General features: G+C 39.4%; 2 protein-coding genes across 3 annotated transcripts in view; both read right to left on the reverse strand.

Moving 5' to 3' along the window:
* Positions 1-2,005: 2,005 nt before the first annotated feature.
* On the reverse strand, positions 2,006-19,565 carry Fbxo30 (F-box protein 30). 2 transcript variants are annotated; one of them, XM_048354241.1, is made up of 3 exons: positions 19,479-19,565; positions 8,386-10,447; positions 2,006-5,621 (listed from the first exon to the last, which is right to left on the reverse strand). In XM_048354241.1, exons 2-3 carry the CDS (start codon positions 10,429-10,431, stop codon positions 5,418-5,420), a joined length of 2,250 nt encoding a protein of 749 aa, XP_048210198.1. In that variant the 5' UTR covers positions 10,432-10,447; positions 19,479-19,565; the 3' UTR covers positions 2,006-5,417. The 2 variants fall into 2 exon arrangements, with proteins under 2 accessions (XP_048210198.1, XP_048210199.1); XM_048354242.1 differs by lacking the exon at positions 19,479-19,565 and adding an exon at positions 18,973-18,997.
* Positions 19,566-22,312: 2,747 nt separating this feature from the next.
* The window catches only part of Shprh (SNF2 histone linker PHD RING helicase), an 80,288-nt gene continuing 78,435 nt past the window's right edge, over positions 22,313-24,165 (reverse strand). Inside the window, exons 32-33 of the mRNA XM_048354244.1 lie at positions 23,690-23,699; positions 22,313-22,326 (exon numbers count right to left, since the gene is read on the reverse strand). The gene's annotated coding sequence lies outside the window, so the exon portion shown is untranslated. The remainder of the gene's footprint in view (positions 22,327-23,689; positions 23,700-24,165) is intronic.

Genomic DNA, 24,165 nt, shown 5'->3' on the forward strand with positions numbered 1-24,165 from the left:
GCCAAGCAAGAGCAGTCTAGGTAACTAAGCATGAGCATGTTATAGTTATTTCAGGGTGGCATGTTGTGCAGGGAAAGCTAACAGAAATAGCACTAAGTTACCCAATTATCTGTCAATATTAGATCAACACATGCCTTTTGAATGCTTTTATAAGGACCTCACCTAGGAACAGGAACCCAAAACTACATAAGACAATCTCTCCCTAGAGGGGCCAACAGCTTATAACTTTGTTACCAGTGAATAGACAGTGGTAATGAATATGTTGGGGGGTGTATTAAAAGATGAAAACAAGGAAACTGAGATGGTGATTGAGTTAGAATGAGCAAGAAAGGAGGGTGAGAAAGGAATTGGGTCTTTTTTTTTTTTTTTTGGCCAGTCCTGGGGCTTGGACTCAGGGCCTGAACACTGTCCCTGGCTTCTTCTTGCTCAAGGCTAGCACTCTGCCACTTGAGCCACAGCGCCACTTCTGGACACTTTCTGTATATGTGGTGCTGGGGAATCGAACCTAGGGCCTCATGTATACGAGGCAAGCACTCTAGCCACTAGGCCATATCCCCAGCCCAGGAATTGGGTCTTTACCCATAAATGAGGCAAGTTGGGGGTACAACACTTTAGGTGAAAGAAATAGCTATATGCAAAGGCCAAGAAACATCAAATGATACAAAATTTGAAGAAAATGGTGAGAAGTATGTAAGAAGTTAAAAGATGGCTGAACGATGGAATTTGGGTCAAATGTTATATCCTAAGGATGACAGAAGTGTCACAAGATTAAGAAATCATTAACATAAAACTATAATAAAGCCTTACTTACCTCCTTATTCGCTCTGCTTTTGGGCCATTGCACTGTATAGGTAAAGCTATTGTAGAGCAAGTCTCTTCTTGTCTATATTACCCTGCCTCATTCTGTTGAGCTCATTTAATTACTTGTATCATTGTTCACCTTGGAGTGTAAACCCATTGAACTGGTATGTATACCCCCAATTATATGACATGCCATTATTTCAAAGCAATTGGACTATTTTTAAACACAGATTTGAATCAGCAGTTTTGCAGTTGGCTTCTTAGAACACTGTAGAAAGTAAGTAGCTTAAAGTCTTTTGAAAATAACTATCTGAAAGTCAGGAACATTTAAAAAAAAGTATTCCTTAAGTAGATTCCTTGTCATCTTGAGTACTTGTATTTGGAGAATCACATGAGGAAATATTCAAATGAACTTCTGCTTAAAGGCCTTGCTCCTTAAAAGCTTGTCCATTTGCCCATGTCTAGCATAATTACTAAGTGACAGAAAAATAAATTATCTATGAAACTTTAGTGTTGAAACAATCTTCCAGAGAGAGTAAAGCCTATAGTTCCCGGAATGAGTGTTCAATGTTTTGAGGATGAACACAGTGACCTCAGCGTCAATTTCAACAAATATGAGAAACCAAATGGTGATAAAAATCATCACTAAAGCCCCTTCTAAGCTCCAAGCATTGGAAACGAGAGGTTTTTATTATGTCCTATATGCTGTTTCTTTTTCCTTCTGTTTTAGTTTTCTGAACTCTTTGTCTTATATATAAATTTATCCAATCCATGAAAGGGAAAGGAAATCACAGAAACAGGACAGAGGATGAACTAATGTAATAATGATATTCACTTGAGACTGTGATAGCAATGAACTATGCAACTTGGGGGATGGGAGGGGTGTAGGCAAGGGGAAGTGGGAGAAAATGCGGGAAGGGGTGGCTGCTTAAAAAGAAATGGACTCATTACCTTACTTATGTAACTGGAACCCCCTGTTCTTCACCTTTACAATAAAGTTATTTTTAAAAGCCCCTACTAATTTCAGTAACTCTTATTCACCCCAAGACAATACCAAAGAATAAAAAATATACGTGCCTCAGTTCAATTTATTTAGTTTTTATCTAATACATAATTGCATTTGCTCTATAAAAGACACACCAAGTATAAAACTGTTTAAAAAATCCTGAAAATTATACAAACTATTGCAAAGTATTTTTTTTAAAAAACAGATCTTTTAAGTCCAACTGCAAAGTGCCCCAAGGAATTGTAATAAAATGTGAAAGGTAGAAAAAGATTGTTGACAAAAGCCAGTAACAGAATCTCTCAATGATAGGAAATGAAGTGCAGCTAAGCTCTTGCTGCTGTCCTTGGTACTTCAGTGATGAGACTCGCTGATTTTATTATTGAGTTGAATAAATTACTAATGCTATACATGAATTTTAAACAATAGCTTAAGCATTTCACAAACCTTGGGAACATTGTGATTTTCAGCTTTGATAATTTATTACCTCAAATACCGCATCCTTAAAAAAAAAAAACCTGTGGCAAAATATCATAAAAATTTACCATCACAAAAAATGTACAACCCAGTACATTCAGTATATTCACAATACTATGCAACCAACACCACTAACTTGTTCAGAAACATTTTCATCACTCTGAAAGAAAACCCTATAGTCATTAGGTAGTCACGTCATTTGCCCTTGCCAACAACTAATCTGATTTGTTTCTATAGACTTGCTTATTCTGGTAAAGAATGGAATTATACAATATAGGGCCTTCAGGTCTAGCATTATGCACTTAGAATTTTTAAAACGAATACTGTATCCTTTTGCACTTAAGGACAAGTGTTAGTATAAATCGTGAAAAATGAAGAACCATCAGAAACTACACAGTACTTCTAACTTTTGCTCATCCTAAAAATCTACTATGTTCACATGACTGAAACTACTAAGCAAAATGGAGAAAGAGATGTTTAGGCTAAATCAACTAAAATCAGCACTGTAAAGAACACTACCGAAATGCTGACATTAAAATATCAGTCACTACTGATAAAACTGATAGAACACATATAATTTAACCATTACTATTCATAAATTACCATTATAGGTATATATACAAATATATCCATTCCAATAATATATCAGCAGATAACCTGGCAGACATTCTAGGCTTTCCTATAAGATTTCTTATTTTATTGTGCATAAGATTCGCCAGGTAATTTGTTAAAACAGACTACATATTTCCATCTCAAGTAAAGTAAGAAAGACAGACGGGGAGACAGAGATAGGGAGACAGAACATATCATGCTCCATTCTGAAGCTTTCCTTTTATCTTGCTGTTTGACACAGATTAAGAGATCAACAGACTTCTCAATTTACAAACTACCAGGCCAACATACAAACCTTTTCATGCTTAAGAGGTAAACACAAGGTTCTCATTACGGGTATTAAAGAAATAATCATGCCAGAAAATCTCTAGCCCTTCAATACCCCTAACTAGTAACTTTTCATACTTAAAAAAAAGTTCAACAGTAAAACTACAGTGAGAAATGATCAACATCAACATCAGCTACTCCTGGAACACACAATTAAAAATTAAATAAATGATATGAGTTCATCTGGAATTTGTTAAACAAGTAATATGATTTTATTCAAATGAAAGTTTTCTTTTTTAAGTTAATGAGCCATATAAGAGAAAACATCAATTTTATTAGGATTTGAACACATGTTGCAAAATGAAAGCATTCTAACAAAACAGTATGGTGGCATAACAAAAAAAAAGCAGTGAAAGATGTGCAAAAGAAATATGACGTGAAAAACAATGTTAACTATCTGACGATCTGGTGTGGAAACGAGGTCTAAACTCAAGGACTTGAAATTCACAGCCATAAAACAAAGATTAATTCTGTGCTATCTTAACTATGGACATGTTCTTTTCAGCAAAACTTTAAGGCAGAGTTCCATTCTAGAGTATTTGATACCTTATTTTTGGCTTTTTGACAGCAATGGATTTTTTTTCAAACATAAATTAATCTCACAGATGAAAAAGCTTAAGCACTGACGAGTCAGTATTCTAAAAAGAAAATGACAAATGAGGCAAAACAATTGATTAGTCTTTACTGCTACACTTTTCAACTGTAGTAAGGGCTGATCCAACCAAAACAAATCTTAAGCAGTTCAGAATTTTCTCATGCCCGAGGACCGTCTCTGCTCAGCCTGATTGCCATATATGGGAATCATAAACCAGGAACCATAAACCCTCAGGAACAATGTAGAAATGAAGGTTACAACTGAATTCTGACATTCGTAACAATGTAGTTTGTCATCACTTTATATTACCAAATGCCAGAATTTACCGATTAGAATTTACCGATTATACCAATTATTTAGGTATAAATTCTCATCTTTGCAACTTCTTTCTAAATTCTGATATAACACGTACATTCATTTCTTTTAAGGTCACTACATCAAGTTAATCATAGATAAGTCATTTTGAAAGATTCCAAGAATAGGTCTGTGAATATTTTCCAATTATACCATGATCTTTACACAAAGATATAACTCTTACTTTCCACTAGACGTACATCAGAAATTACTTTGGAAATGTTTCAAAGAGATTGTCAACCAAGACAGGTTTCTGCTCAATTGTTACATTATAAAGAAGCCATTAAAATTCCCATTTTAAAATGTCTTAAAATAATGTAGTTATATTTTTATAAACATCAAAAGTCCAAATCACCCAATGCTTATGAAAAAAAATAGCTGAGCCCTTTGCACTCTGAATATTTAATATTTATTCATATATCCCCAATTCAAATTTAGGCATATTATCTTTTCAAGCATTAGAATTACCTAGCAAATACATAATACCATGAAGAGATTTTACAGGCTCATGTTTTGTTTTTGCTTTTACTTCCCATATACGGGTTAAAGCAAAAAGAAAGACTGTGTAACACCCTGCCAAGAATCTTTGGCTGCGACATCTAATAAAAAATAAAGCTACGTATAATCACTTTCCATGTAGGAGCTGTGAGAGCCTAAAATGAAAACACCTTTGTGGATTATTTTAAATATGATCATCTTAAAACATTTTGCCAAATATTACTCTGGACTTTTAAGTATTATCTCAGTATATACTAGATATCACCTATGCATTACGATTGTAAAAGGAGATTTCTGGAAAATAAAAACTTTGTAAAGGTCTTATGCTTACGTAACTCAAAGTTACTCTTCTGCCACACAAATTTGAACCAAAACTTTGCTTTTTGATTAACCTGGGCCTCAATCTATAGAAAATATGTGGAATAAGCTGTTTGGTCAGGATCTTGTTAGTTTAGGAAGCAAAAAGTTTAAGAACAAAAATATGCACACCATTAAAAAAAACTAATTCTGAAATTTATGTAAAGATTAGATCACCCTGTCCAGCAAGTTCCAAAAATTTCACACATTTCAAACATTAAGGCAACTTTTTCAAACTAAACAGTACTTTATAAAAATATATGTCACTTCAAAACATTTATATACACAGCGACAATAAATCTGCTAGTTGTAATCTTTAATACATTAATAAAAGTGTCACATAATACAAAGAAATTAGGTGCCTGTATGCACGTGCACGTGAAGGTTCAGTTCTTACAGTACGGGTTTTAAGACTGAGCGCAGTGAGCGTCCTTCTTTAGTGAGTTCCCGAGTCACACACATGCACGGCAGTGGGATGGCTTCCTCCCGCTTCTCGACCACATTGTAGCTGCATTTCTTCAAGTGGTCGGCCATGCTTAGGATGTCAGCAAATTTCCATTCATCAACAGAACAAAATGCAGTACTGAATCGCCATACCTAGAAGAAAACTCTGCTTCAGATTTAAACAAGTCAATGTACAGAAAACCAAAATGCACTTCTTGTTCTAATTACATGTATATTCTTCTGCTGTTAAGAGAAACACCCAGTATACAGTAATTAGGTACTTTAAAATTTAGATATAAGTGTTGGTCAAATATTTGACACTTGTATAGAATAGTGATTAAGTAATTCTAATAAATAAAAAATAAGTAAAAGCCAACATTAAAACCTCAATCTGGCTTATTAAACATAAAACAAATGTAACTTCATGAGTGCAGAGCTACTTTCTAAAATAATACATGCTGAATACTATTATTGTTATGTAAAAGCAGCTATGTAGAATTATTCATAACCTGGAGATACTGGTATTATATTCCCCCCAGATGTTTCATTCATTCCTGTCACTCCATATAAAGTATTCTAAAAATACTTAGCTTATCCAAACACAACTCACAAGTACTAAAGCAACTAAACATATTAAAAGAAAAAAACAACACAAGGTTGCTTCCATTTATTCAAGATGTTCCTAAACATTTAGATGCAAAAATGGATCTTATTATATTCTATACAATGAAATGCATTTTTAAGGCAAAAGACTCACCTGTCATCCCTGTTCATGTGTGTACTGGAAAAATGTGAGCTACTTTCCCCTTCGCTGAGTCAGCTACTCCTGAAACACTATCTCCCCAGTCCAGCAATGGCTATATGGCTCCTTATCTTTATAAATGGAAACATCATGCTTCCCAAACACAAGTAACAGCCCAATTGCAGAGTAAAAAAGACCTAAGTAACAATTATGAATAGGGCAGGAAAAGCCACGACATTGTAGCTAATAGGACAATGTCTAAATAGAGAACACTGAATATAATCATCCCTTGGTATCACGGGAGGATTGGTGCTAAGATACACTGGTAGGATATAGGTGTTCAAATGTAGGTACTGAGGAAAGCATATTTGAAAGCTTTGAGACAAAAAGAAAAACATGAGAAAAACAGTCAACGTGGGAGGGATGCAAAGTGAAAGGGAAAAAAAAGCAGAAGATGAAGTATGGATGAGATTATCAAACACTGCACATGCTTTTGTTAAAGAGACAGCCTGCATTCCAAAAGGGCAATGGACGAATACCAACAACTTTTTGGACACTACACTGACAATGTAAGAACTGTATTTAAGAAAAATTTTTATAGAATTCTAATTCTTGTACAGAGTTGGAGAGAAGCCCACTGAAATAGACTCAGAAGGAAGCTGTGGCAGTAATCCAGAAGAGAACCAAAGATGAGACTGGACTAGGAAAAGAATAGGGAAACAAACAAGCAAACCTGGCAGGTTATGAAAACAGGAAGAATCAAAAGGACTTAATTACCAATAGAAAATAAAGTGGGTAAAAAGCAATCAATTCTAACTCACAGACCACTGTTAGAGACGGCTTATTAGACAATAACATTCCCTCCTGAGATTAAGTGGATATAGTAAATTGGACATCCTGAGAGTGAGGAAACTGGGATAATCAGCTAGAGATATCCAGTAGAGGCTTGTCTATTTTGTACAGAAAGTCACCAGTGTATAAGGGTCTAAGTAATTTGTGTAAGTAATGGTAATTTAAACTTGAAGGATAGATGATATTATTATAAATTCCCAGAAAATACTTCATTCCAAGTTAATTCTAGTGAATAAGAACTGAGGTCATATTGTGTCTCATCCCAAAAAGAGAAACACCAACCACCTTACAAAATGAAACTTCTGCTTCTAGATACCCTTTGGGGGGGAAAAAAAAACAAACATAAAATAACTTGTGTGTTCATGTATTGATCAAGGCCTCAAAGGAAAAGAGGACAATAAGAGAAAACTTAAAGTTGTCAAGAATAATCAGAATTTTGAATGCTTTGCAACCAAATGTTAAGTTTATCAAAATTATCTCCACATTAGAAAATGTAAAATTCCCTATGTGTTCTATAATAAAAACCAACTGTCATCATAGATCTCTGCAATCCTCTGTACCAGTCCCGGGGCTTAAACTCAGGGCCAGGGTACTGTCCCCAAGCTGTTTTTTGCTTAATGATAATGCTCTATCACTTGAGCCTCACAGCTCTGCTTCTGCCATTTTAGAGATTAATTGGAGATGAGTCTCATGAACTTTCTTGCCTGAACTGGCTTTTAACTGTGATCCTCATAGCCTCTTGAGTAGCTAGAATTATAGGCATGAGCCACGTGCACCTGGTTGCAGTCTCTTTTACTTTTCATTGAACAGGGCTTCAAAGAGAAGCTAAGCAAACATATCACAGGAGGGAAATGGTAGCTCCAGGTCTGCCTAGATTTATAACAGGCATCACTCCTTTGAATTGTAGTAAGCCAAGCTATCCATGATATATATAACCTGAAATATAAAAGTAGTAATAGAGGTAAGTGCAAGCAAGAAAGACAGTCTCCTAGCTTTCTCCATTGTCAAATGGTGAAACTGTTTCAGAAATTAGAAGAATGCAACATAGATGTAGAGGAATCAGTTAACAGAGAATGAGGTGCAAAACTGCTCCTCTGAAGAAAGACAAGTGCTCTTTGCCATGTCAAAGCCTAGATCTGGGAAATCTGCAATTAATCTGTGATTATGGCAAACAACTCTATTCTAGTTCTTCAATGATACTTAAAAAAATGCACCATGATACTGATTTGAGAACCAACTTCTCAGCAAGATATTTACTATATTAATTCAGTAGCACTAGTGCGTACTCTTTCGATGAGTAAGTAGACTGAGGATTGAACTAACCTTTTCCTTTATCTGCCATGATGAATTTCCTTCTGGATACTTCTTTTTCCCCCACTGTAGTATAACCATTCCTCGAGACTGAAGCAGACTGCCACACACGTCCCTCATTAGCCTGGACACACAGGAGAGCTGGCATAAGCTGAAGCCATCAAGAAAGCCTGCAATATGTTGCAGGACCTCAAAAGGAAGACTACTTAGATGGTCACTACGTAATCCCAATACACAGTTTCTAGAAGGCTCTGCTAGTACCGTAGACACACATGGCTGAACTCCAAATGACCTCAAATGGCGGTCATGTATAATCTTTGCTCCTAGTGTTGATGGACAAAATCTACGCTGGGAATAGGTACAACCATAGTAAGCTAAAGGACACCTCTGTTCCATCCATCCATTGAGTCCAGCATGAATGTCACCATGCACATTCTTAAAATGTGAAGAAAATTCCTTTCTTCTAAATAACTGTCCACACACAAAGGTAAACATTGAACGTTGCTTAGGCTGGTATCTAGCAACACATTCTAATACTAAATCCAGCCCAAGTGTCTGAAAAGGGCTTGGATTTGACAGTTGTGGATTGGCATGATCACAAGCTGAAGCTGAAGCTATTTCCCCCACCATTGTATTTGTAGCTAATATTGCAGACGGAAGGGAAAACGTCTGTGTCCCAAAGTCAATGTGATATACATCAACCATGCGACTATCAGATATACCCCTTCCTCCTGGAGAGTCTCCTAGACAGAAGAGTAATGCCGCTGTAATCAGATCTATTCCTTGGAGACCCATGGGATCTTCTCCAACTTCCAAGTCAGATGTATCTACAGCTTTATCTTCCTTTGGTTTAGACCAACATGAGTTAGAGAGAAATTTGAATGAAGGAGTATGATTTAAAGATAAAACATCCATATTCCTCAAGTCCCCTAGGTCTACTTTTTTCCAACACAATTCTCCTTCACCTTCACCATCTGGCATGAGGATATTTTGAATGGTGCCATTAGGCAAAGCATTGGATGGAAGTATTTCCCTAAGTTGTGCTCCTACTAAAAGTGAATTGGAAGGTTCTGAAGTACCATCTGATGCTATGCATTCTCCATTTGTTAGGTTACGTTGTACCGAGTCACCATGAAACTTCTGATCATTATCATCTTTGACCTGTGTACAGATGTTTTCCAAAGGAAAGCCATTACAAAGAGTAGAAGTGCCATAAGAACTTGAATTCAGGTTATGTAATAAGTCACTTGAACCATTTTGTTCAGACTGGGCATTCTGACTTATGCCATTATTATAGTCAATTCCACCTACTGCCCCTATCTCATCCTCATGAAGACGATCCTGGTCTTTTAAGTTTCTACCTTGTTGGCTTTCTCTGGCATTTTGTCCTTCATCCACTTCATTTGTGGTGGCCTGGGGACTTGTATTTAACATGCCAATCTCTCTTGTGGCAGTGTTCAGGATATCTAAAGCAGCAGCCAAACTTCGGGTTGTCTCTACAGTAGCTTGATAAAGTGCACCATAAGATTCTTCATCAACAGATACCAAACCATTAGCATGTGGAATTTCTTGGACACTTGATTTAACAGAGATTTGCGCTCTAGGTTCAGATACTTTATCAGTTGCTTTTGACATCATGGTGGCTACTTTGAGTGATTCTAAGAGCATCCTTTGATCTTGAAGGGCCAAGGCCATATCTAGTTGTGCCACTTCATCAACATCTCTGCTTAGATTTTCATACGATTTCCGGTCTGCATAACTAACTGGCCATCGGTTCCATTCCATAGTACAGCACACCACACTCGCAGGACACATTTCTAGGTGCTCAGCAACTTTATTTCGGGCCAGAGTAAATGGGCATCCAAAGTCACTATTTAAGCACGGTACTCGCTCAAAAGGACATAAAAGTCGATGCTCATCAGCTTTACAAGAGTGGAAAACGGCTCCACAAACCAAGGGACAACCAATCAAGTCACAGGAAATCCCAGGCTCAGGTCTGGTCATACAGCGCCTGCTGACACAATTCACACAGTGTGGATGCTGCAGCTCCTCCTCCATAATGGCCAATCCAGCTCTAGGTTTTGAAATCGAAAAAAAAAAAAAAAGAAACCAAGTTAGTCAAAAAGTGGTCAGAAAGTTTAATAATATAGACCAAGTTGCAGATGCACTTTACTCTTGAGAAATAAGATTAAACCTATGAACATGTTCAACTAGTTACATGTGATCAATAAATCATCTTGAAGTTAATCACTTTTAAGTAACAATTCAGTACTTTAAAATGTCACAAAGTTTCTTTTTTATGAACCAACTGGAGTATGTCCAAAGGCATAATATTATGCCTTTCAAAATACTTAAAACTAGTGCTGGGTACTAAATCAATTAGTGACAATAAGTAGTTACTGTGTATTTCAAGTTCTAGATTTCAGAGACTGCTAGTTTACCTTTTTAATTTCAATTAAACTGATTTTGGTTTATCTCACATTGTAGAGATTTCATCATATATTCCTAACAGAATAATGTGTTACATAAAGACATAACTTTTTACTTTTATTCCTTCTGAATATTAACTCATTTAAGGTTTCATCTACTGTTCTCTTCTTCTATATAAAAAAATAAATAAATAAATAAATAAGGGCTGGGGATATGGCCTAGTGGCAAGAGAGCTTGCCTCCTATACATGAGGCCCTGGGTTCAATTCCCCAGCACCACATATACAGAAAACGGCCAGAAGTTGGCGCTGTGGTTCAAGTGGCAGAGTGCTAGCCTTGAGCAAAAGGAAGCCAGGGACAGTGCTCAGGCCCTGAGTCCAAGGCCCAGGACTGGCCAAAAATTAAAAAAAAAAAAAAAATACGGTCTACAACAAATCAATAAAGCTTAATTAAAATGGAGAAGTAAATTATCAAGAAAATAAAAATTTAGCTCAAGCTCTGTAGCGGGAGCTCTTTGGAAAACCAGTTTCTTTCAATTTATTAAACAGATATTCGATGTAACTACTATGTAGCAGGTAGTGTTCTGTGTGACAGTGTAAGGATGAGTAGTCATGACACTTTCTCCTAAGAACTACAGCAGGAGGCCGAATACAGTAAAAACCCCATTACCCTGTGTGATCAATACAAATAAAATAAAATAAAACAGTAATACAGAAAAGATAAGCAGTATGTGAAGAGGTTAGATAATGCAGTCGCCTTGAATGATAACAAGTCAAGTATGAGATGGCAAATTGGTAAGAGGTATTGAGTGCTGAAGTTACAGTAAATAAAAAATGCAGAAGTGAGATTCACTGACAAAACCTATTCAATCTTATGATTGCTAGATCAGGTTAAATTTAAGATAGCTCTTAAAAGTGAGACCCAACAGAAGTGAAACAAACCCCCTGAAAAGTGTTATGTTATGTTATGTTATGTTATGTTATGTTATGTTATGTTATGTTATGTTATGTTGCTCTAAGGAATTCCGAGTTTTAGTAAGTGAAAGTCTTTAAGAATTTTAAGTAGAGAAACAGGATTTAGAAAATAATATGAAGAGATTACAGAAACCTCATGAACTTTCCTGCATTTAAAATAGCATTTTAACTTTTTTAAAATAAAGTTTTAGACCAGAAAGAGGAGAAAATATAAGCATGATATATTGGTTGAATTATAATTTGAGTCTATTAGATGCATTTTTAAAAATCACTTTCAAACACTTCATTGGTTTGTTCTTATTAGCATCAAAAACTTAAAATAACACTGATGTTTAACATCATATTTTAGGAAAACCTAAGTAACAACAAAAACTTCTAACCTCTAATACACTTACCAACTCTACTCTGGCTTTTCTGTCTCAAACTATTCTTAGTGAGGGTTTCCTAAACCCAAAGAGTATTTATGTATATTTTTTCAGATGCCATCTCCTCTGGAGATGACTTATGATGACTTCCTTATGATGACTAACCTTTCCTTTTTAGACTGCTGTCTTGCTTTACTTTTCATGTTGCTCCCACACTTCTCAAATTCTCCTGTAAATTCTTTGGTTATTCCTTTATCTTTTCTTAAATAGTAGCTCTCTTTCAGAGTACATGCAATTCCTGGTTTATTCTATACAATCTCCTTGGGTGCTCTCAGTTTCTTCAAAAGTTTCAATACCACCTATACACTGAAACCGCACCTGTGTAAGCATCCTGCCTGGGTCCCGCTTCCAAACTCCATACCTCTGCATCTATTTAGTATATATTTCCACTTGCAACTCAGTATTTTCCAAATTAAGTTACATTGTAGTATATAATTTTCTAGCTAAGAATCATATTCTTGGCCTGTTTTCTAAATCCAATGCATAAGAGAAAATTAGCTCTTTACATATTTTCCTCCAAACTCTATCTTGGACCAGGATGGCTAAAATAATCAATTCTCAAATTGCCTTATCATTTTTCTTCAATGGAAGCATGATTTTCCCCAAACTGCAATAATAAAAACCTATCTTATTATCATTAATAGAGCTTTACTTAACTAGGTGGAAAACTTCTAAGTTGACACAATGTTGAATAATGCTAGAGGGAAAGAGATACATTCAACATCAAAATTATCATTTTAAATTATGCTAAATAACAAAATAAGTTGTCTTTATATTTCCTCTCAAATTTCGTAAACAAGTATACAACTTCCAAATTAAAAACATCTCTTCATAGTGGAAGAAATGACAGATAAATGGTGACAAACATTTGAAATTTAAGCAGACATTCAAAGAAAAAAACTTCAATAAGAACTGAGACAAAAAGAGCTGTCGCTTTCTTATTTTGCAACTGCCATACAAGTTTATCTCACATGCTGAAGGTTACAAGCTTGTCTGTTGCTAAGACAGAAGCCTAAAAATACAAGCAGTTTCAACAGGAGTGACCACTGCTTTCAGCACTTGTGGACACTTTGTGGTACTATCTATTCCATCGCATGACCAGGAAGAACACATGTTACAGACATCACTAAAAGGGGAATGAGGGATGAAAAAAAGAAAAAGGGTGAATAATTTTGGAAACACATTGCAAGTATATATGAAAACAGCATAAAGAAGCTCAATGAAGTCTATTGAAAAATAGGGGCTACAGGGCCAAGGAAAGAGAAACAGGCTCTGCTATTGGGAGGAAAGTACTAGCAGGAGGGGGTTGTACTGACAAGGACAGTGTAAGAAGATGAATGCAGTCAAAATAGATGGTTTGCACTATGAAAATGTGACACCTGTGGAAACTGTTTTGGGATGGAGGAAGAGTGATAGATGAGATTGACTATGTTGTAAACCCTTAGATCCCTTCCCCTTATAGCCAATGTAAGCTAATTAAAAAAAAATCACTAGCTTTCTAAAGTGTTAAAAAAAAATAGTAACTATTGTAGGGCACTGGTGGTTCACACTTGTAATCTTAGCTACTCAGGAGGTTGAGATCTGGGGATAGCATTTCAAGGCCACTACTCAGAAAAAGCCGGAAGTGGTGGCTCAAGTAGTAGAGTGCTAGCTTTGACCAAAAACAAGAAGAGACAGAGCCCAGAGTTCAAGCCCAGGACTGGCAAAAAAAAAAAGTAACCATTACAATCCTAGGTTAAATGCAAAAAGAGCAACAACTTTCAAAGGCAGAAGGAAAGCAATGAGCTTTCAAGGATTCTAAAGAAATAGATTCTTCCATATCATCCTTCCTCTGAATGTTTAAAAACAAAACCAATAAAACTTTTACCAACATATCCAGAATACTTCTTCTTTATTGAAGCTGAGTCTAAAAATGAGAACATTACTTGTATACTTATTTTATCCTTCTTAAAATACAGAGTCACTTAAATCCTTATAAGAGCCCAGAGAAATCTGAGATTCAGAAATGGTTAAGTAACTTACCCAGAATCATCTACTTAGCTAAGTGGCAAAAGCAGGACTTAAATCTGTATCTGAACAACGTAAAAAGAGAGTAGCAGACATGTTTACTTACTGAAGTTCAAAAAAGTAAGTCAGCTCTTCAATAACTGGTGATTCAATTTTAAGATGTTATTTGAGGAATGGATATTACACAACTTTACTTGTGGTTTATTCCAACCCTTAATGGCCCATGTGGTGAAGAAAGTCTTTTTGCTCCTTTCTAATTATAAGAACATATTACTTTGCTATGAAGATGAGTGTTTAAAATTTCTTCTAAATAATTTACATTGATAATGCCAATATAAACATAAGGAACATTATATATTTACCAATTCTCAAAATAGCCACAAAAACAGAATTGAGTTCAATTCTATTTGACATTTAAATATATGGATAAGAAAATTTAGCAGTCATTCTGCAGTGTTTTCAGGAGAGTCTTCAGCTTTCACAATTTAAAACTCTCCCAGATGTATCCTCTTTCAAATTAAGATCATAATTAGCAAATTTAAAATGTAAAACAACCCACAATTACGCATAAATCTTGTGAAAAAGATTTTAAAACTGTACAGCCCCAATTTTATCTGTTGAATAGTGACACAGAAGGTCTGGTAGAAAACATGTTGCTATGACTGAGGCTTCAATCAAGATGTGCTTAATTGAAAATTCCATGTTTTGTTTTGTTTTTTAACTGGAGAAGCAGCGCTAAAGAGTTAGCATGGCAAATAACATCTGTATTAATTTACACATTAACACGAATTTCTGAAAGTTTAATTATATTAAAAACTTTACAGTAGCTTCAATTTTCTCTCCAGAAGTGCCTTGCCAACACATACTCTGTGGCTGACAAGCAATTCTTAAAAATAGTTTTAAGACATGGCATTTTCCCATACAATGAAATGAGATCTTGTCATTTAAGTCCTAGATATTTTTCCAAAATCATGGAAACACAAAGAGCACTAACAAACCAGAATGATTCCATAACATGCTAAGAAAAATCACCCAATGTATGCAAGAAAGATTGTTGAGGGGTGTTCCTTATATCAAAAAATAGATGTCATCTTTCCTTACCCTCTTAACATGCCACCCTAACTCTTTAGCCTTAGATTAAATGTTACTTTTCCATGTACCTCAAATAAAGGTATATTTATCATATAGTACTTTTTCCCTGGTAGTACTAATGACAACTCCAAGTAAATCATTATTCTAATATCTAGCGCACAGGAAAACTTCAAGCTCCATAAAGTCAGAGCCATCTCTAAGTCACTCACTATTTTGGCCTCTGCATTAAAAATTCTGCCTTAATCAGATTCATTTGTGTGAATACATGAATAAAATAATAAGAAATGCAATAAAATCACAAAATGGATTCAAAACAACTGAGATTCTTGATTTCAACAACATTCTCCATGAAAAGATACAGTTACAGTTCTACTACTGGACAACCAATACTGACTCAGTTACAGCATTGTTGGCTTAATAGTCAATGTGTGTGTGTTTCAGTTCGTAGAGCACTAGCCAATTAAGTGTGTGTGTGTGTGTGTATGTGTGTGTCTCAGTTCGTAGAGCACTTGCCAATGAAGTATGAAGTTTGATTTCTGGTCTCAGAGAAAGGAAAAAGCCAATGGTGTTCATATCTTGAGCAGTTCATATCTTAACTGGTATGCTAACAGCTGTTATACATGGAATGGGGATACCAATATCATCTATTTAAAAAGTCAATCAATGGGAAAGGTAAATTGAAGAACAGAAATGTCAACCTTCCATTGTTTGAAAAAAATCTTTAAAATAGCACTTTTTTAAAAAGAGAGGAAAACTTTACTTTTATATTGCTCCGTTATTTTAATTGCTAATCAACTCTGCAGGCTAGTTAATGATAAAAACTGAATGAAGAGGCACCAATTTAAAAAAAAAAAAAGTCAAGAGTTGGTGTTGGGACTTGTGCAGGTGCTCAAGGATACAAGATGAGAAGAAGCCTGACATATGAGTGGCACTAGCCTACTACTTAATAATAAAATTAACATGGTATTAGACAAAATAGAATCTACTTAAAATAATAACATGTTGTCCCAAAGTATGGCTGATGTGGAACTAGACTTGTTTAATTAACCATTGTTACAAATAAGTCCATTAGTGCAATGCTGCCAGAAGCTTCTCAGGGCTAATATCACCCTTCAAATAGTCTAAGATACTAAAATATCGTAAATGGAAACTACTAGTCAGGTGCATTTCGTTCTAGTGATCATAACACAACTACAGGTGGATGTTTTGTCTTTTTGTGTGTGTGTTTGAGTGTGTGTGTGTATGCTGGTCCTGGGGATTTAATTCAGAGCCTGGGCCCTGTCCCCAAGCTTTTTTGCTCAAGGTTGGTACTCTAGACCACTTGAGCCACAGTTTCACTTCTGGCCATTTTGCTGGTTATTTAGAGATGAGAGTCTCACAGATTTTCCTATTTAGGCTGGCTTTGAACCATGATCCTCAGATCCTGAGATCCAGATCTCAGTCTCTTGAGTAGCTAGGATTACAAGCATGAGTCACCGGCACCCAGTCTGTCTTAGTTTTTAAAGGTATGTGAGGCAGGTACCTGGAGGTGTAGGTCAGTGGTAGAGGCCTTGTCTAGAATATGCAAAGGCCTAGGTTCAATCCTCAGTACTGAAAATAAACACACACACACACACACACACACACACACTCACACAATAAAAAGTTAAAAAATTAAAAAGGTGAGGAGTGAAAGTAGCTAGACAAAATATGTATACTCTATCACTAGGTTCCCAACTCGTACAGCCCATGTTCCAGTCCAAAACAACTCAATGGGTTACAACATATAATTGTTTTATTGAACTTTTGGTTCCTGGCTTTGTTTATAAGATGAATAAATTACATGAAAAAAAAAATCAAGTACACATCCTTCCAGATGTGATATAATAGAAAACATACATTTTTCTACTTCCAAATACGGTCATGAAGACAGATAGCTGGTTTCAAAGTGAAAGTTGTGACTTGAAATGCTCTCCACTAAACCAACAAGATAAGAACCTGTGTGAACTGATGCTCAGTTCAAAACATTCCACCAGGGTATGAATAACTCAGTGCAGACTATTGGTGTCTTGGCCTTAGTGAGGGGCCTGCCAGGGACTCCCAGCTTTTGGCCTGAGATAGTTACTGTACTCTGAACCTCAGTCTACATCTCTGAAAAGGTTGGTTATAATTCTGTGTCCAATAAGGCATGAACTTGCAGTTCTCAGAAAACAGCCACATTTATACACAAAACTTCATGTATATTTGTATTCATATCTAGTTAAACTTATGAAGCTCATTAAACGCAGTGGTATGAGGAACTACTGCATCTAGTACTAACACTACACTTTAAATAAGACATATTTCTTGTTAAAATCTGATGTGCTTGTGTATATAACACCTCCCTACAGGAACCTATAAACAATTTGTTCAAGCTCAATCTCACCTAGTTCATTACAATGAATATAAAATTAAGTAATATTTATATAGTCTTTTAGAGTCAAAACATCAAGTTTTCTACAAATACAGTGCCATTCTAGAATTCAATGCCCAGTGTTCACTAATTCCCTTTATTAACACAGTCTTAGCAGATCACTTAAAATATCACAATAGTCATATGTTTTAGAGATCTGGCTTAGAGATCAAATACTACACACATTAACCAATACCTATTTTGGTGACTTTAAAATACCGCTCCAACTACATACATTGTCAAAAATGTTAGCAATTATTTGTGTGGTACTGCATTTTAATGGTATATTTTATTAGAATACTTTGTATTGAAAAAAAAAAACGCAAGTCACCCAATGCTAGAAACTTAGAAGCACTGGATTCAAACCAAACATTTTAGTAAACTTGGAATACACAGGCAAACTTCAGATCCATTTCTACAATCACCCACGTAACAAAAAAAAAACACAAAAAAAGCTTATGACAATTAAAGTACTGGGTAAAAACAAACTGGCAATTTAAAGAGTTAGCAAAACACCAAGTTGTCCCCAATTAAACTTCCACAGTGAGAAACAGTGACTAAGCATAAAGAAGAGTGATTCAACGAAAACCATACATTGAAATCTACACCTTGTTTGGGGGGGGGGGGGGAGGAGAGAATCCTATAGGCGTATTTTATGGTGTCCTTCCTTTTGCCAAGTCAACAATCGAAGAGTTTGGGAAAACTTTAAAACGAACCACGGCAAATGTGTTCATGTACTGGGCAATCAAGAGAAATGTTAACCATCTAGCAGGGGGGTGGGGTGGGGTTGTATTAAAGAGTTTTACCCTACATTGGGATCGGGATGCCCATAAATAACTTCATCTTGGCTCAGAGTCAACCGAAAGAGGGGGAAAAAAAAAAAACTAAACTAAATCTCGAGAAATAAAAAGGTCAAGTAATTTCCCAAGGCATCTTCTAACCAGGATTTACCACGGGGGCTCAAAAAGTTAAAAGCAGAGACTTCGGGGGGCGGGGGTGGGGTGGGGTGGGGGGTGGGGGAGGCACGGTAACCACAGACCGCTGGGTCACGTGGAAGACACCTCCGCAGAACCCCCCCCCCTCGGGGACTGCACGCACCCCGAGATCGGGGTCCCCCACCCCCGGACCCGCACCCCTCCCGCCGGCTCCCCGCGGGTGCGCCGGGCCGAGGGAGCTCGCCTCCCGCAGGGTCTGAGGCTGCGCCGGGCCGTCTCGCTTCCATGAATGGAAAAGTTACCAACTTCGCTCATCCCGCCGAGAGTTTCCAGGCCGCCCCAAGTCTCCCTTTTAACCCGTTGGTCCCCGAAGGATCCCGACTTGCTAGACGCCCAACGGCAGGCACGGGCTTGCAAGATCGTGGGGTTCCCTCCAAGTTTGACAACTCCGGCTCCCCTCCCCTCCCCCCAACGCACGGTGACCCCCGACCCGGAGTGACCCGGTGGGGGGGGGGGGAGGAGGGTCGGTGGCCTCGGGGTGCGGGTCGCCATTTGCTGACCGCCTCAACCGCTGGCCACGCAGGCGGCGGGGTGCGGACCCCGGGTCGCGGACGGCCCCCGGACCCGCGAGCCCGGACGGTGGCCCGGCCCCGAGCCGCGCCGACTCGCCTCCGCCCGGGCCCGGCTGGGGCCGCCGTCTCCCCCGCGGCCGCCAGAGCCCGGGTCCGCGCCCCGCTCGGCCGCAGCCGCGGTGCCCCGAGCTCCGCGGCCCGCGCCGGCCTCCCCGCGGGCGGGGCCTCCCGGACACTCACCGGCCGGTGCGGCCGAACCGCGGTTGCCGTAGTCGCCGTGCCTCCCGAAGCTGCGCGCCCCACGCTCCGGTCCGGTCCGCCTCCACCGCCGCGCGCCGCTCTCCACAACCGGGCCGCCGCCTTTTCTCTCCTCCACGGCCTCCCCCTAAAAGACGGCCGCCCTCTCCGCGCGCCCCGCCCCGCTCGGCCCCGCCCACCGGCGGCGCGCACGCAGGAGCAGGCGGGGACGCGCGCACGCCGGGCTCGGCGGGGACGCGCACGCCGCCCTCTTCCCCGCCTCTCACTCGCCGGCGCCCATGGTGCGGCTGGGAGTCGAGACCTTGGCGGCTCCGGGCTCGGGGCTCGGGGCTCGGGGCCGCGAAGCTGTCAGATTCTGTTCGATTTTAGAATCTTGCTTTCTTGGAAGGAATCGTGCACCCTCATTTTCCCAGCCGTGGTAACGGGCTCGTGGAGCGGGCCCCGGCCTCGGCTCCGGGACGTGGTCGGCGCCCGCCGGGGCCTCGGCGGCGGGACTCCGGGTGGGCGCCCGCCTGGGGTCCGCGCGGCCGCCGGGCGGAGGTAACCGAGCCGGGGACGGGGGCGTGGCGCCGGCCTCGCGGGACCTCTCGGCCTGGGGACTCTGCGGGAGCACGTGGCTTGTCGGAGAAGGGGTGTCTGCGCCCCCCTCGCCGCTCCTGCCACGCAGACCCCCGGGCCCAGGGGCAGCGCGGGACGCCTCGGGGACGCCGGGGGGGGGGGCCCCCTCGTCCGGCGGACCCCTGCTGCCCGGTCGCTGTCTTGGAATCTGCCCGTGCGGGGAAAGCCCGTTCCACGGGAAAGACCCTCCCTGCACGAGTCCCTGCCACCTGCTTAGACGTTTGGCTTCTAAAGACCAGTGGATTTGAAGGGGGGTGAAAAGCCAGTTAAGAATTTCGGTCAATCGCAGTGCAAACCTCGGTTCTTTAAGTGAAGAGGAAAAAAAAAAAAGAAATTAGGGTGGTGGGTTTTTTTTTAATCAACTTTAAAAATAAATCGAATTTGGCTGTAGATGGGCCCGCCCTGATCTTCAAACGGGAAAGGTGGTGAAGCGGGCTGGTGACCGAGTGGGAGGAGGCTGGGCTCACTTCTGACCACAGGGTTCTGAGTCACACGGGCTTCACTGCTTCATTGGCTGTCTCTAGAAATGAAGGGTCTGGAGTTCCTTTCAGCTTTTCAGGGTCCTTCCCAGCTTTCAAGTCCAACGATTGCACTTTGGGATATGGAGATTTCTTTTTGTCCCTTGACTAAGTCACCTCACTTGACATGAGGTCACCTTGTCCCACCTCAAGCGGAGTCATTCAGGCTAGACACCTCTGGGTCAGCTTTGTCCATCGGAATAATTTTCCAGTCCAGACAATCTTCTCATACCTTTCAGCCTGAATAAATGAATAATAAACAAGCAAACTTTTTTTCTCTTTCACACTCCTAGTTATTGTCTTAGGCAAATTTGGACTCCTGCTGTTGTCTAACCCTTTTCTCCCCCTGGTGTTTTCTCCCTCAAACCTTCTGTAAGAAAACCACAAGTCAGGGCTGGGGATGTGGCCTAGTGGTAGAGTGCTTGCCTAGTATGCATGAAGCCCTGGGTTCAATTCCTCAGCATCACATAAACAGAAAAGGCCAGAAGTGGTACTGTGACTCAAGTTGTAGAGTGCCAGCCTTGAGCAAAAGGAAGCCAGGGACAGTGCTAAGGCCCTGACTCCAAGCCCCAGGGCTAGCAAAAGAAAGAAAAGAAAATCACAAATCTCAATTTTATCTAGTTTTTTCTTTTATTTAGGCATCTGCAATGCCTACCTAGTGCTCATTGAAAAAAGTCTTTTTAACTCCTGTCCCTGTTTCCTCAAAGTGCATCTTTCAGCCTAGACTGTTTTGGGTTCCTTCGTTTCTCTACCACACACCATGCAGGAACCACCTTGCTTATAGAAAAGACCTGACTTGGCGCCAGGCTTCAGCTCCAATCCCACAGCCTGTGCAAGACGCGTCTGTAGCATCTACTATCTATTATCAGCATTTGGTGTGCGAAAAGAACACCCTTATCAGTTTCATAGTCTGTTTCAGGTCATAGATTATCTCCCAAACCCAGGGAAGCAGGTTTTGTGTTGCTTTTATATTTCCCTGGAGTATCTAATGTGCTATCATGTACATTATAGTTGCTAAATGTATCCTTGTCTCAGAAATTAAAATTTACTCTCGCTTCATCTTTTTTTTTCATTTTCTATCCTGTTTCATTTCACATCCTCAGGAAACCTTCCATCTGTGCCTCTATCGGAGAATTTAGCTCTAACCAATGGCAACTGAAGGGAATGTCAAATATCACATCTTTCTTCATCTACAGGGATTATGTGCATAGGATTCTAGAGCTAGGCTATCTGGCTTAGCCACCAAGGGAACTAACAGAGGCTTAGGCAGTTTGAGGCAAATAAACAAAAACAGTACCAGGTTTGATCTGCCTACTCCCTTAAAGAGAGTTTTTCCTGTTTATCAAATTGCATCCTACAGGTGATTTCACACACACAGACTTAGAGAAAATAGAGATCTTCGTGACTAGAATCTAGATCCTCTAGAAATTTATGAGGGAGGTCATTCTCATGTTACTGAGGTATAAGAGCCATAAAAATAAATTAACACAATATCTAAAAAGCCTAGAAGTCAGAAGTTAACAGAGAAAAACAAATTCAGTTGATAGTAAAAGCAACAACCAGATCAAATGTTCTTCCCTTTATTCAATGTCAGGGGCAAATTGCATCTGTGTTCAAGTAGGTTTTCTTTCCCAATGAGATCGGCCTGTACTCAGGTTGCCCAGGGGCTAAGCACCTGATAAGTCAGGACTGCAGTTTAAGTCATGTACTAATTAAGGAAGGCATCACTGGCCAGAGACACAAATGTGAGTGGGTGGGGGCTGATTCGCAGCTGTGAAATCATGAGACAGTCAGAATTACTATCTGCCATGGCTGTGGGAAACACAATTTCTCTTTTATGTTTGGATCCTAAGAACTTGCAAGGGAAAAAGGCTGTTTGAACCACCTACTAGCCAGAGTCTAGAATCTAATAGCTATAATTATATTACCTATGCAAGTTCATTTGCAGTATGAAGAATATGACAATACATAAATATAGGATAATTTGAAGACAGTGACCTAGGATGATGTTTATAACCTCAGGTCAGCCCTGCAGTTTTATATGATCCATAGGCTTTGAACCAAGACAGCCTAGAATAGAAGAAAAGTGAATGAACTGGTTTTGGTCCTGTATACAGTAAACTTGAGAAGAGATGTTGAAAATACTTGTCAGTGCGTTTCCATGTTTCCCAATTCAAGTTACTAAAGTTACTACAGTTACATTTATTAATGTAGTACCCAGCACACAGAATAAAGGAACAAATAAATACTTATATTCCCTGAAAGTAGTGCTTGAAGATGTGGTGGCATTTGCAGTTCAGGTGCTAAGACTGAGGTGTTAGACACTAGTTTAAGGGTGGACAGAGAAGGAAGTTGCCTTTCAGCTTGTGTGGGTGTCCACATGAGTTTGAACTGTGGGTCTGGATGCTGTCCCTTTGCCTTTTCATTCAAAGCTGGCACTCTACCACTTGAGTCACAGCTCCACTGTGGAGGGGTGTGTGTGTGTGGTGTGTGTGTGTGTGTGTGTGTGTGTGTGTGTGTGTGTGTGTGTATCTAATTGAGAGTCTCATGGACTTTTCTTCCTGGAGTGGCTTTGAACTGTGATCGTCAGATCTCAACTTTTTGAGTAGCTAGGATTTCAGGTGTGACCCAGTGTGGTGCCTTGCTTCGGCTATTAATCAACACCGGATTACCATATGTGTAACTTTGTGAGTGGATAATGTTTAGTTTATGTGTAGGGTTATTGAAATAAATTCCCTACACACTACCTAGAATACTGTGTGTGTGCGTGCCCGCGTGCGCGCGCGCGTGTGTGTGTGTGTGTGTGTGTGTGTGTGTGTGTGTGTGATACTGGAGTTTGAGCTCAGGCTTTGCACTTGGCCTTGAACCACACCTCCATCCTCGGAAACCAGTTTTACCCTATAGATGGTCTCATTTCAGTTCTGGGCCCTACTGACTATAGCAGTGGTAGCACAGGCTAATGCCACCAGTTAATGTCATGCTAGGAAAAAGTGGACCCAGAGGGAGTTGTTGGCAGCAGACAAGCACACTGTTACTATGTTGTCAATTTTGTTCTAGTCAACAGCTGTTGCCACATGACAAGAGAGGAAACACTAGCACCATGTCTTCTGATTAGTTTTTCTAATAGCTCTTGGAAATCCAAACAATTGCATGAAAGCCTTATGATGGTTTTTGTTGTTGTTTTGTGCTGGTCCTGGGGCTTGAACTCTGAGCTTGAGCTACTTTTGTTTAAGGCTAGCATTCTACCTCTTGAGCCACAGCTCCACTTCAGTTTTTTGGTGTGTGTGTGGGGGGGCGTTAATTGGAGATAAAGAGTCTCATGGACTTCCCTGCCTGGTTTGGTTTTGAACTGTGATCCTCAGATCTCAGCCTCCTGAGTTGCTAGGATTGCATGCACAAGCCAGAAGTGCCTGACATGATGTTGTTTTAACATTTTAAAAAATCACACGTGAGGGGGAAAATCAATCACCATAATAATATCCTATATATTTACATAATGCAAAAAATAAAGATAAAGATTTATGATTTTTTTT

Source organism: Perognathus longimembris, chromosome 9, assembly GCF_023159225.1.
Source record: "Perognathus longimembris pacificus isolate PPM17 chromosome 9, ASM2315922v1, whole genome shotgun sequence".
NCBI lineage: Eukaryota > Metazoa > Chordata > Mammalia > Rodentia > Heteromyidae > Perognathus > Perognathus longimembris.

Coding starts and splice junctions, on each gene's coding strand:
- Fbxo30 (XM_048354241.1), bottom strand. CDS start 10,431: ATGGAGGAGGAGCTGCAGCATCCACACTGTGTGAATTGTGTCAGCAGG. Junction 5,622..8,385: donor CATGGCAGATAAAGGAAAAG/GTTAGTTCAATC, acceptor GTTTTCTTCTAG/GTATGGCGATTCAGTACTGC.